Source organism: Pan troglodytes, chromosome 13, assembly GCF_028858775.2.
Source record: "Pan troglodytes isolate AG18354 chromosome 13, NHGRI_mPanTro3-v2.0_pri, whole genome shotgun sequence".
In the NCBI taxonomy this organism is placed as follows: Eukaryota; Metazoa; Chordata; class Mammalia; order Primates; family Hominidae; genus Pan; species Pan troglodytes.
The window spans coordinates 66638542-66653568 of NC_072411.2; the positions used below are offsets into that span (position 1 = coordinate 66638542).

General features: G+C 37.1%; 1 protein-coding gene across 4 annotated transcripts in view; it reads right to left on the reverse strand.

Moving 5' to 3' along the window:
- GRB14 (growth factor receptor bound protein 14) overlaps window positions 1-15027 on the reverse strand; it is a 129129-nt gene that overhangs the window by 112226 nt on the left and 1876 nt on the right. For all 4 annotated transcript variants that reach the window (XM_054679091.2, XM_515864.9, XM_054679090.2 and 1 more), the window contains exon 2: window positions 14144-14276. In XM_054679091.2, the coding sequence (XP_054535066.1) occupies window positions 14144-14256 (113 nt within the window). In that variant the 5' untranslated portion in view covers window positions 14257-14276. The remainder of the gene's footprint in view (window positions 1-14143; window positions 14277-15027) is intronic.

The window sequence follows — 15027 nt, forward strand, 5'->3', positions numbered from 1 at the left end:
CTAGGACAAAACCCTAAGGAATACCAACGCTCAAATCCTACAACAGAACCTTTAAGAGGCAGAAGTCAAGAAAGTATTTCAAGAAGGAAAAAGTAGTCAAAATGTCTAAAACTGCTCAGACATCAACATAAAGACTCAAAAGTAGGTCTTCGGGAATAAGGTGGTCTTCAGAGACTTTAGTTGAGAGCTATTTCCTGCCAAGCTGCAGAAAAGTAAAGTAGGAAAATAGTTCAAATGTTTAAAACCCAATATCTTTACTGGTAGTGATATAGATACCAATAAAATCAGAGAAGCTCTAGAAAGGACTATGGCTAAAGAAGAAAGAGATAACCAACCCTCATGAGAGTTACAAGGAGCCACTTCCCACAGAAATGAAAACTACACTAGCACTTCTCAAATGTTTCCACCAGAGATACCCAACATGCAAAAGAAAGTAATTGTACAGCCTTTGCCATCTCAGGGTAAGAATATCTGAGGCGTATAATTTGTTCTTAAAAATTCATGCACATTATGTATTCTACTCATAAATACAGGAGTGTTTATTTTAATATAAGAATGTTTTTCCCATATTTTCAATTAAAGTTAATGTTCCAAAAAGGTGTTCCATGTTTATCATGCAACTTCCCATATGGCCCTCCCACAATCCCCACACATCCCATATGCATATATGCATCTTATACTCCCACTTTGAGAAATATGGAGGAGGTCCATCATTCCACAAGAGTGATTGCCCCTAGAAATCCCTTTTAGAAATCATTTGCCACGACACAATACCCATAAGCCCCTACATGACGTGTAATCATTTCTTCTTTCCATTTTTCTTAAAATTACATCCTTCAACTTTAAAAGTATGTTTCAGATATCATGGAACTTGGCGGCTAAATCTGTATTGAAGAGACTTTCATTACGACTCCTCTTTGTCTTTCTTGACTAAAGAGTCAATTAATTTATAAAGTACTTTATACATGGAGGTTGACCCAATACCTTTAAATATTTAGTCATTTTTCTCTGAACCTCTTCTATATCTTTCCCAAGGTGCAGGCATGGTTTTGTAAAGGGCCCCTTAGGCTTCTGGGACAAAGGCAGGTTTCGCCTAAATGAGGTCATTAAAACAAAACATCAAGTTCCCAGTGCCCTAAGATTCCAAGCCAATGACCTACAGAGTGTTCCAGCTGATCTTAATTTCCTTGGCACAGCACAGTAAGAGTACTGTAATATAATGCAAAATAGCTCTAAAGAGAAACTAGATACTGGCTAGAGTCTTGCCAATACACAGTTAAATAATACCAAAGTAGCCCTTTCATCTGAATACTGTGTTTCACACGCATATGTCACCCTTCCCAGGAATGAAAGTAATCTTCCACTGTGAATGTGGGTTGATTGAAAAGCTTTTACTGGACTCAGCCCTATAAAGTATGCATGCTTTTTAACTGGCATACATGGGCTGCTAAGACTGAAAATGCTTACAAGGGAACCAAAGAGACAAAGAACAGAACCCATTCTGACCAAGGGTAATCCAAATTTAGAATGTGCTTATAGTGGTAAATCAATACTCAAACATTTATCCTGACCAGGCTCTTTTTTAACATCAAACAATATCAGACTCTTCCTGGAAAATAAACTAAATTTCACTTTTCAAAGTTTCTTTACACATTCGATATCATTTATATTAAAATATCAGTACATTTCCAAATATTCTCTCCCTTAATGACTTCCCAGCTCTTTATCCATTCATTTCTCCATTTATTTATTCTTTCATTCAGCAAAAATTTACTGAGGGCCTCTGAAGTGCCAGGCATAATTCTACATGCTAGAGATTGAATAAATAAAGCTTACTCAATTAACAAATAGTTCCTGTCTTCACAGAGCTTATGTTCTACTGGGAAAAGGCAGTAGATGAATGCATATATATGTGAACATAACACATGTCAGATACTAATAAATGCTAGTTAGAAAAATTAATCTGAGCGAGGGAGAAGAGGAAGCACACAGGTGGTGGAAGGCAATGTTAATCTTTGAACTCCATCAGAGCTAAAATAATCTTTAATAATCTGTTAACCAGCAAATCAGTTAAGGACCTCATATAATACAACTGAAAACGACAAATTAGAAACCATCTGACTTGATAAAGATTTGTCACCCAGATTCATTCATTTTATCAATTTCTGGATAGTTTCAACAAAGCTTTACCATCAACAAAGCTTTACCATTAGCCATTAATGATTTTTTACCCTTCAACTTAAATGTACTTTGTTCAAATTAATACACTCGGAAAATGTGTTAATTTTATCATACCTTGGCCAAACCAAAAGTACGAGGCTTCTGCATGATTGCTTTCCAATTTTTTTTCCTAAGATGCTTTTGTCTTATAATGTGTCTTATATATATGTTCATCAAAAGTTTAAGGCTTCAGATTTAGTTTCTAAAGAAAAATGTCAGCCATATAATTGGAAAGTTAATCCTCACTCTCAAAGCAACTGGCCAAATCAGACTTATATTTTATCAAATAAAGCCCAACTTTACTTTTCAATTCAAATTAGTTACATTTTGGCCAGGCACAGTGGCTCACACCTGTAATCCCAGTACTTTGGGAGGCCGAGGCGGGCAGATCAACTGAGGTCAGGAGTTCAAGACCAGCCTGGCCAACATGATGAAACACCATCTCTACTAAAAATGCAAAAATTAGCCAGGTGTGGCAGCGAGTGCCCATAATCCCAGCTACTCAGGAGGCTGAGGCAGGAGAATCGCTTGAACCCAGGAGGCGGAGGTTGTAGTGAGCTGAGATCACCCACTGCACTCCAGCCTGGGCAAAAGAGCGAGACTCCCTCTCAAAAAAAAGCAAAGTTAAATTTTGAGAAAAAAAAATTTTAAACACTGAAAAATAAATTATGAATTGTATCTTAGAAGAGAAATAGCTGAAAGCAGTCAAAATTAAAGTAATACATTGATGGTGCCTATCTCATATCAACTAGGAACAAAGCAAAGTAACCCCTTATATATCCCAGTAGCCAATGCCTCGTTCATGCCTTGGACAAATGGAAAAAAAAAAAAAGAAAAAAAGTTAAATTAATACAGGACTAAGAGTTCTGGGGAGTATGATGAAGTGCTAGGAAGTACATAGAATTCCTTTGGCAATTGTGTTACTGTACATTTTCACCATTGGGTTTCAGCTTTTGGATATAACTAAATAAAAATCAAGTATAAAATTAGAAATAGTTCTATTAAATGTAGTAGTGACCATGACAAAAATTTCTTATGTTTTTCAGGAATGCAAATGGTACATGCACATTAAAAAATAAATAGTCCAGTAGCTGGCATATCATTTTTTAGGTATTAGAAAATATTAAAATATTTTATGATAAAATAGGATGGGAATTGACTGGAATTGGAATAAAGAGTTTATCGTATGATTTGCCAAAATAGATTTAAGTACAATATTGAATAACACACACAAAATTTGAAAGAAATCATGTATATGTTTTATTCTTGAGTTTTAACCAATTTATCTTGAAAACTTTGGTAGTTACCAAAATGATTTCTATTAACATTTTAAAAGATCAGTTACTAACTATGGCAGATACTGTGGTACAACATCCAAACCCACCTCCTTCAAGACTGAAGCATTCATTCTCCCAGCTGTTAGAGTATCAGCCACTAAGACTTGTGGCTAAGGCCTCCTTGACTGCCATTGCACTATGCTAAAGAAAGCTGCCATGCCCAAGTTCTGACATTTCCTAGACAGCCCAGCACCTGTGCCCTAATTCTGAACAATTCTGTAGGGCCAATCCAGCTCCAGAGCTCTCCTACGGGATCAACTGGACCTTTGCTGTGGCTGTGCTGCAGCCCAACTTCTCCCTGTGTCCATTCCTACAAGTATTGTTTCCACCGGCTCTCCCCAGCAAACTTCCTGAAGGCAAACCTGTGCTCCAAGTCTACTTCCCAGGTAACTTCACCAGCAGCACTAACCTATATCATATCAGGTGTTTGTATGTGCATTTTCTTTCAGCTTTTATAGGATTTCTTTGCATTTATAAATACATATTTATTATATAAATTAGATAAATTCAGTGCTTTTATAGGATTTCTTTCAGCATCCTATACATATGTATCGAGAATAGCAGATAATACATTTAAATACATGACAAAAGGCCATTTCAGCAATCAATATTTCTCACTGATGCACTCCTTGCTTTGCTCTTAAGAAGTTATCCCTCAAGAGTTATTATATATTCTTTGACAACAGTCAGGACATGGAAGAACTGAAGTCAAAAACTGAAAAATGAAAATTGTGATTACTTCATCACACCATCATCTATCTGAATTCAAAATATTTCAACACTGGTCAAAATCCTCATTTCCACCATGATTCACCCTTAACAGAAAGAGGCTTAAGACATTAAAAAGGAACTCCTTCTTATTTGTGATGCTTTGATTAATCACTAAAGGAAGCTTTCCCTGTGTGTGATGCCCTGGATGTTTACACGCCCCAGGGTAATGCACCACGAGGAGCTTACTGGGAGCACAGGTGGGTTCTCAGGAAGTGAAAACTGATTCTCTTAAATCTATGTTTGACAACCCTTGGAAAGTCTTCATGTATTTTCAAAGGGTATATGTCTCCCCATTTCCACCTGATGGCGAACACTGACCTAAATAATTCACCACTGACATTAATTCTTAATAATTAAAACATTTGCTAGCATATACCTCTTGCTCTGAGAGACTCATACTATAAACCTAACTAATATTTCCACTTAATCTTTTCTAAAGCTGTGGATCTTATGAACACACAGTAAACTTAAAGAAAGTATAGCAGTTCACTGGGCACTCACTTATAATTATACTATATAAAAAATAATGTATAAAATCAGAAATATCGTGATTACACGGATCAAATTTTCATATGTGTTAAATGAAAGCAAAAGATACGTACTTTTAAAATCCACTTAGTCCAGGATCTAGATTCAATTTTATTTTTGCATTACAAAGAAATAATTTTCAAGAAAAAAATTTTAAAAATAAAAATATAATTTATTTTGGTAAATAGAATCTGTTAATCAAATTTAATTTTATTCCAATTTAATGAAGATGACTGAAAATGATTAGAATAAACATGTCAAAATATAATTTGTTAAATTAGTTTTAACTATGTATCTTCAATAATCCATTTACTCATTCATTCTTTCCATGAAATAACCCAAGAACAATAAAGCCAAGATAATTCACATAGAGGGAAAAAGAATAAAACAACTAGACCAAATAGATAAATGAGACAATTCGGATTATGGTAAGTGCAGCCAAGGAAACAAACTGAGAAATGTGATGGGAAAAAAAAATTAAAAAAAAAAAAACAGGCTACATTTAGGCTGGTCAAAAAAAAAATCTCCTGGATGAGATGACCTTATACTGAAATCTAGAGAATAAAGAGGAATCAGGTATGTCAGGAGCCAGGGAAATAGGTTCCAGACTCAGAAAACAGCTACGATAAAGCCTTTTAAGATAGAAAAAAAAGTTTGCTAAGTTCACAAATAGATAGGACTGTAGCTGGAGTCTAATGAACAAAGGGTAGAATGTACATGAGGTTTAAGAGGTAGCCAGGGACAAAGCCATGGAGAGTCCTGTCAAAGGAAGAAATGTGGATTTCATTCTAAGGTATTAAAATTTTTTAAACCAGGAAATTACATGCTGTGATTTACCTTTCTGAAAGTTCCCTATAACAAGTGTATGTAGAATGAACCAAGATAAGCTAACACAGAAGAAAGGAGGCCATTTATGGGGCTCCTGTAGGTGAGAAGACAATGGCTAAATTAGGATGGTGGCAGCAGAGATGGGGAGATGTATATAGATTCAAGCCTACTTTGATGAAAGATGTAGCAGTACTTAACAAGAACAGAAAGTGGACTCCTTGAATTTTGGCTTAAGTAATCAAATAGATGACTTGAGGGTGGAGAAAGATAAATTTAGAGAATTCAGAGGTTACGACCACCCCATACCTATTAAACCAAGTAGAGCCAAATGTCTATTGGACCTATGACGGTCTCAAGTGGTCACATCTTATCTCGTATCCTTACTTCTAAGTTTAGATGTTTGGTCCTGTACTTTAACTTCACCACTCGAGCTGGCTCCTACTAGATGTGATTCCTTTTCTGATTCTTCTTCTAATATTTGAACTATGACTTTGCTGCAGTTTCTAGTTTAACCAGACCCTTCTGCCCCAATTATTTCCGTGAATGTGACTCCTGTGCTCTTTGTCCTATGACATCCCAAACATACTCTTTATCACAAAAAAAGTGTGGTCACTATATGGGAATACCTGAACAGAGGCTGAGAGGGAGCTTCTAGGGCTAGTGGAACAAAAGAAACCCTGCTTTCCACGACTCCTATATCTGCTGCACAGGAGCCATTACTGCTTCTGGAGCCATCAGAATCACTTGCTCTAGGAATACAATAAAATTGTAGAGCTCTCAGGTACAGAAAGGGTGAGCAATGGGCTGATATAACACCCCTCATCTGTAGTAGGACTGTATTAAAAACTAGGTTTGCTGATTCCTGTTCCAATATCTTTCAGTCACATCATATTGACACATCTTTCCACAGAAGCAATTTTAAAAACGGTACACGCAATGTTGTAAGAGTACTATACTTTGGAGCCATTATGGATTTTAAGGCTTTGGCCTGACAACCTAACCACTGCATGTAACAACACGTCTATGGAAAAATGTATGTGAATAAATGGCCAATTTATTAAAGATCTTCTGGAATACAAGCATTTGTAAGCTGGTTAAGAATATTAAACCTCCTATTTGTGTTTATTTTTTCTGTGGCTTTGAAAAAATGTTAAATGAGTGGGCCAAAGAAAAGGACAAGAAGTAAAGGATGGTCTCCCTATGTCAGTCCTGCCATTTCTCTTCTAAATTAATCCTGAACCCTTTCTTTCTACTCCCTTGCCTTGGCAAAGACTTGTGGCCATTCCCTGGGGTCTCCCTTGAGCTGACCTTTATCTGTAATGTCAAAAGGACAATTCTCAGGTCTGCTTACCACCATTGAAATACACATAAGCATATACTTATACAATAGAGTTTATTACTATTTGACATAAGCTGACGTTTTTTCAAAGCAATATCCATAAGACTGCAGAAATCTTTTTTATATTAATTAAAATCCACACTTATATTGAACCATGATGACTCCAATTTTCTTTCTCTTGACAGAACATATTATATGCCCCAGGGAAAAACAAACCAGAAGCTGAGATTTCAATAACGTTAAAAAGAAAACCCATATTGTAGATAAAGCTTGGACTGCAAATGTACCCTGCAAATTAACCAAAAATTAAAGGCAACCTTCAAACTAGAAATAAAACCTTGACAAATAGAAGATCTGCTAGGGGATTTAAGTTTTAAAATAGGAAAAGAAAGCTAACTTCTCCTACAATGAAGGTAACTAGCATAAGGTGGGAAGGAACCTGAGTTGGTAATTCCTGTCATCAGGGGTTAAGGGACCTCAGTAAGACGTAAGCTCAGGAAAATGGACAAGGAAGCTGGGCATCCCTGAAGGGTGACATCAACTGAAACAACTGCCCAATAAGTATGCTTCAAGTACATTAAGTGAATTGAGACAAAGGAGCTGAACACTCTGAACTGGGTATGTTAAGTCAAATAAACCAATTGGCGGATCATCATATATCATATAAATATGATTAGAATTAGTTTTTGTGTCCTGTTTGAGATCTTTTTTTTCCCCTAGGACACTAGCTGCCCCTAGGACATAGTGCCTCCATATGCCATACCTACTAAACCTGTACCTCTTTCTCACATGTTACCACACCCTTGCAGACTGAACAGTGGTCCAGGGCCTACTGTCCCCTTGGCCACATCTGATTGAATAGGAGCTGGACACACTGGACTAACATACCTCTCCAGATACAGTTCCCAGTCAGTTACCAAGTACTGAACCACTAATAGGTGGAAAACTTGGGAGCAGCCACTTGAGGCCGCTGGCACTGACATGAAATCAGGGCAAGCAACACTACAAAGAAATCTCAAAAATGATGTGAATTTGCAAGGAGAGGCAGAGACTATGTGGTATGTTTGTGGGAGAACAAAAGAGAGAGAATAGAGAAAGTGGTTGACTTGATTTTTGCTGACTTTCTTGTTCCCAATTTCAGCCTCTCATGAGACCAGTGACCTTTTGGCCTTCAGGTACTACAACACAGCCTTTCAGGCTGGTTCATTTGAGGCTCTATTTTGTCTGAACAATCAATACCTGGCTAAAATACCAACTAAAGGCCATTTGTAACATACTCACCTTTGTCAACAAAACAGAACTGTCCTCAGTTTTGAAAGACCCAATTGCCCCAGTTTGAAAATGGCAGAGATTAAGAGTAGCACTGATTTGTATACATATCAAAGAGAAAAAAATATAAAAAATCAAATTCCTATAACCTCCCCCAGAACATTCCTATTCAGTGGGTTTTGCAAGAGGTCCAAGTATCCATATTTTTAATAAGCATCCCTGCTGATTCTGAAGAAGGTGATTTAATGACCACACTTTGAGAAACGCAGCTGTAAAGCCTGCTTCAACACTGCTACAAAGATCTGCACACTTTCAAATTCTCCCAAAAAATTATATTCATCAAGTGACAGCACTCAAAAGTAGCAAATTGCCGTTGGAAAGATAGATTTGTTTGAAACCCTAATAGGAGAGAGTATTGTTTCTATCATTCTTTCTGCATATATGTTTTGTTTCCAATTAAATGGGATTTTGTAAAATAGCTCAGAGGGCCTAAATACAATTTATGATGTTGTTTCCATCTAAAAATGAATTTAAACTTCCAAAGAGCTAATTTTCAGACATTTGAAAGCTAAGCAGTTTGTAATTTGAGAATTTCATGAGCCATTCCAACTGAGAAAATTCAATTATGAATGGTTTTAGACGATACCAAGGAATTGCTGTTATTTCTGTTAGGGAATAATGGCATTTGGGATATAAAAGAAAATTCATTTTTCAGAGGAATACAAAACTACGTAGAGATGCAATGATGGGGTGTCCAGGATATACTTCAAAATACTTTAGCAAAGAAAATAAAATTTTTAAAAAAGAAATAGATGGAGTAAATGAGGCAAAATCTTGATAATTGCTGAGTCTGGAAAAACTACAATATGTACATGGGTTTCTCTTCTTTTACTTCTATGTATACTAGAAAAATAAGTACATGAAATTTCAGTTAATGTAGCAGCCACACAAGATTCCTATAGGACCACACATACAAGTTCAGCATGTCCAAAGTGGGGTAATTACTGGCATCACAAAGGAATGATATAAGAGGCCCTTTAATTTGGGGACAGAGATCTGCTTATCCTTTGAAAGTCCGTGACATGGTAGAGAAAAAAGAAATAAAAGGCCGAGCATATGGAAAACTAATTTTTTAATTATTTGAGATAAATTTTTATTTTTCTGAGACATACAAAAAAAGGCTTAATTTAATAAAGAATACACTAGAAACACTGTGGTAAGGGACAGGACACATTGAGACATGATACACTTTTTGATCTCCCTTTATTTAAACTGTGGAAGCATGGGCAAATCCCTTCCAGTTTTTGCATACTCTTTTTGTAATCTTAAAATGCAGGTGACATACTCATTTTCTTGTGTTCCCATGAAATAATATCCTGTGGACCGTAAACTACACACAAAAGCTGGTTATTAATAATACTAATAAATCTTATTTGATAATAAAATCAAATACTTGATAGATTTCTCAGACCAATTTTAGGGAGAAGATGGAGAAGAAAGCTAGAAGAAAAAACATAGTTACATTTCGGGAAGAAATAAAAAGAGGAATTCCAGGTCCTTAGATGAATATTAACAAATGGCGTTTGTCTCCCCTGTTCTTCTTGTGTTATGAGGAGAGTTGTAACTAACAACACTGGTATACATGTATTATTATACTACTCTTATTTACAGTCCTTGCTTTCTTTAGAAATTGTACCTTCCTAAAAAGGGACTGTCAAAGCCTCAAGAAATCCAGATTTCAGGTGCTGGCTGTGCCACATAGCATTCCTTAAACTCAATTTACATATCACTAAAGAAGAACATTGGAATAGAAGATCTGAAAAATCCTATCCAACTCAAACATTTCATGACACTGGTTTTCATAGCATTTTTTAATTCTCTAAAGCCTTCAGAGGCTTTATTCTTACTTAGTTGTACAACATAGTCCTGGGAAGCAATTAACCAGAGCTACTACACAGGCTATGTCCAAGCACAAAAATTACCTAGGGGTCAACAAAAAAGACAAGAACTGATTCTGCTGCAAGAGCTAAATAAAGATTTGTAACTCTTTGCTTTTCTTCAAACAATAGGTGGTTTAGGGTTCATTACTAACAGATGATTTCCTTATAAATTTAAATCAGAAATTAGAAAAAAGAGATTAAGTTCATAATGGAAGTCACTTTTAATATAAGTAACTTTTCTGGACCATGTATGTAAGGGAAGGTATACTTTAAATTTGCTTTATTAGTAAACACAAAGAAAGATGCCTAGGAAATCTGGCCATCATTATAAAAAGAGGGAAAGGGAATAAAGAATATGAATTCTCGCGGGGCACAGGGGCTCATGCCTGTAATCCCAGCACTTTGGGAGGCCAAGGCAGGCGGATCATGAGGTCAGGAGATGGAGATCATCCTGGCTAACACGGTGAAACCCTGTCTCTACTAAAAATACAAAAAAAAATTAGCTGGGCGTGGTGGCAGGCGCCTCTAGTCCCAGCTACTCGGGAGGCTGAGGCAGGAGAATGGCGTGAACCCAGGAGGCAGAGCTTGCAGTAAGCCGAGATTGTGCCACTGCACTCCAGCCTGGGCGACAGAGCGAGACTCCGTCTCAAAAAAAAAAAAAAAAAAAAAAAAAAAAAGAATATGGATTCTCTCTCATTCTAACTTTCATTTAAAAATAATGGTACTGAAAGCCTACAGTATTGTACACTTTGGGACATTTTATTTGCAAAAAGTGATAAAACATATCCCATTTGTGGCTTCAATGCACTTTACCACTCATGCATTATGTAGGCATCTCAAATAGTAAACAAAACTTATGACTTGTAAGATGGTTTTTGACTGCGATTTTGAAAGGCCAGATGAAATTTAACATTTTTAGTCTGGATTCTCTCAACTTTTCTGGTCATTGATTTGTAAATAACAAGTACAATTATTTTCTTCACTTTTTCTGTGGAGAGAAAAGAATCACTAAAACGACTGGAATGGTTAAACAGGACAAATGAGAGAGAATATAAAGTAAAGAGACATCTTCTCCTATAATATTTCAACCATAAATAATACTCAGTAGAACATATCGCATAGTCACTTACATCATCTCAACTGAAGGTTACAGATAAACTGGGCCAAAAACAGCATCTTGTAAAAGGGTAATATGTGTTGCAAAGCTACTGAGTTGGGGGACTCACATAGAGTCATCTATTCTCAAAACCTTCCTCATTTCAAAGAACTGAGTGTGTATAAACAAACTAAAGCAAAAGGATCAGTTCTAAATGCAAAGTCTAGGTGGGGGAAAAAGGAAACATAAAAGAAAGTAAAAAGCAGCCTCCCTCCTCAACTTTGGGGTACCCTTGTCTTCATAGAGATCTCAACCATTGGGCCAAGGAAGAGATCAGCAAGAAGGGCCCTTCAAAGGTAGGGACAGCCCTCTGGGATTGATCTTTAAAAATCAGGCGGGGACTCTCTGCTCAGGGAACAGTACAGCTGTGTGTGTGGGTACAGTGTTCTTTGAGAAGGTCATTGTGGACACAGGATACAAGGCCAGAGCAGGAAACCTATTGGGGTCAATAACAACATCACCTTTTCCCCATTTCCAGTTTGCTATTTTTTTTTTTTTTTTGCCCATTTTCCAATTTAAACCTGATCTGAGGAAATGTCATCAATCTCTAAGACGTCTTACTCTAGTCTGATGACTATCCACACTTAGGGCACATCCTCCCTTAACCCTGGCACTTTACCCATCCTTTCTCTTTTGTCCCCTATACTAACATAAGCATACCAACACCTCTTCTCACTTTCTATTCAAAACAAACCCTGCATCATCAACAAATCTCTCAGACACAGGCATTCTGCAAGTGTCCATTCATAGCATTAAAGTGAGTTAGCCCAGATCTCCTTCCCTTTACTTTCCTTCTGGTTCAGGCTCCACCCGCTACCACAACCCCAAATCAAAGCCCCATCTTTTAAATATATCTTGCATGGTGTTGTTGCTTAGCTAGGGGCCTTACTGCCTAGGATTTGTGAGAAACATAGCAGGCCCTTAGTAATTTGGGAACTACCTATTAAATTCTTCCAGATGACCATTATGTCATCATCAGACATTTCCTTTTCTTACTCTGGCTCAAGGACAATCCAGAATCTTTTTTTCTGGGGGGGGGTAGTGTCAGCGGGGGACAGATTCTCGCTCTGTCGTTCAGAGTGGAGTGCAGTGGCACAATCTCAGCTCACTGCAGCCTCCGCCTCCTGGGTTCAAGCGATTCTCCTGCCTCCGCCTCCCGAGTAGCTGGGACTACAGGTGCAGGCCACCACACCCAGCTAATTTTTGTATTTTTAGTGGAGACGGGGTTTTACCATGTTGGACAGGATGGTCTCAATCTTCAGACTTCGTGATCTGCCCGCCTCAGCCTCCCAAAGTGCTGGGATTACTGGGATTACAGGCGTGAGCCACCGCGCCCGGCCTTTTTTTTTTTTTTTTCCACTACAATGGCACACAGTCAAATCTATTATCCTTACTTCCATTTTCTATCCAAACCAAAAAGTCAACTCTCAAAGAGCTTGGAAGTTTCACTAGGGCTGTTTTTTCCTTGGGATCTGACTTTAAACCTCATCCTGATAATAAAGGTCTCAAGAGAGTCTCCTCTTTGTCTCCCCAAACAAAGTTACAGTCCCACCCACTTAAGGGTTTATTTCCCCTTTCAAAGATGCCAATTCAGAACATAGTTCTGTTTCTAGAAAAATTTACTCCCATTTTCTCCAATCCTTACCCAAAAACCTGTGTACCAAGTGACTTCAAGCCCCTCCCCCCAAAAATATATACACAGGGCTTCCATCAAACATATTTCCTACTGTCTCTATCATTTCTGTATATGATCAATAATTCATCTGCTTCCTAAGGTATTTCCTCCATTCCTAAAAATATAAACACACATAGTTGAACCCATTAGAAGCAATAAAGGTGCAGAAACAAGAAAGAGAGCAATAGACGTGGAAAAATAGCCAACTGTCTTGTCCTCGCTGTTCATTATCCTTCTCCCATTTCAAGTACCTGGCTATTTCAATGTATTGTTTCCACCCTTGTAAGAATAAGGTGCATTTTGTCTAGTGAGGCTTCTCTTTGTTTTGCTGGGTCAAAACTGGGAGAAAGTATATGACAAGAGATGAATTATTCTATGATACACTATTTTTTTCCCCTCCAAATGTACAGCCATGATGTATTTTCTGTTAGTTGCTTGGTCCTTAAAATCTAATTTGCTTAAGTCAATCCCAAACTAGAAAAGGAGAAAATCATAAAGATATGGTCCTTAGTCTTCTAATTATCACTACGAGTCATCTATCTTCTGCAGCCAGAGCCTCCAAACTGAGGAATCCACTGAAATGAAGACATGTTGACCCTAAACTCTAAATACCTTTTGCCACAGCATCACTATATCACTTTCCTTTAGTAAATGAGGTTGGCTTGGGTTGAAAATGTGAAAAATTAAAGAAAGTATTAAAGGAATCAGTCAATCCCCTTCTCACCCCACTACTACTGCCCACCCCGTCCCAGCCTCTGCCCAATTCCTGGCTTAAAAATGATCATCTCTTCTACCTATCTGGTGAATGATTATTGTTCTCAACCACTGCACTTTATATATATTCTCTGTTTTAATCCATCCCAAGACCCTCGGAGGTAGGTTTTAACATTCCCATTATACGGCTTAGAAGAATAAGGCCCTAAATGGAAAATAATGCCAAAGGACCATGTCAGTCAACAGAGTTATTTAACAGAGCCCATGCTAATCCTTTGTTAATACTGTAAATTACGGAACACCTTAAAGACTGTATGGATTCAGAACTCCTAAGATTTTTGAATTTTAAAATTTAAAAATGCATACCTGTTTTTTCCTTGAATTTGCTTTGGGAAACAGGTCTGCTGACAACACAGATGTAAATGGAGAACAGCATAGCTCAGGAAAAGGGTTTGGAATAGATGGCATTTCCGGAACATCAAGATCTTTCTTTTTTCTCCTACAGTAAGAGAACATAGGATGTAATTTACATAAAACAGAATGTAAAATATAATTGCTGTCAGGAATAAAAAGTGTGCTAAGGCGAACATGTACCACTCTGTGACAAGGCTCATATTATATAAAGTATATAGAAAAGGTCTGTGATGTACTTTCTATGGGTCAAAATACAGTATGTTAATTAGATACAAACAAATGTCCTATAGTTCCTCTCTTTCTGTCTCTCTCTCTCTCTCTCCTCCTACCACCCCCCACCCCCCCCACCACCGCCTTCTCTCTCTCTTGCCTTTAAATCACCAGGCATAGAAACTCCATCACTTTTGATAATTTTCCTGAAACAGAAATATAGACTATACAATTACTAATCCAAACATCATCTGAGAAGTCATACATTGTTATGCATCCATGATATTGACAGTCTCTAAGTTGCATTTAGTGCATTCATCCTTATGATATTTTACTAATCACTTTTGGAAGTTATGATTTATTAATTATAGCTGTGGTTCATCTCACTTCAAATTTCATTCACAATGTTGCCCACACACAGTCTGTTGATTTTTCAAGTGCTTATAGATATTAAACAGCAAGGCAGTGTTTTGAGGCGGTAAGTTAATAGAACTTGCTAGTATAAATGTACTATAGTCCACTGGAGAGTAATTTTAACTTCACTGAAGTTGGAGCGCTTTGAAAATCAGGAAAAAAAAAGTAACATTTAAATGTATGAATATAAAGGACTATAGATTTTTGTATTG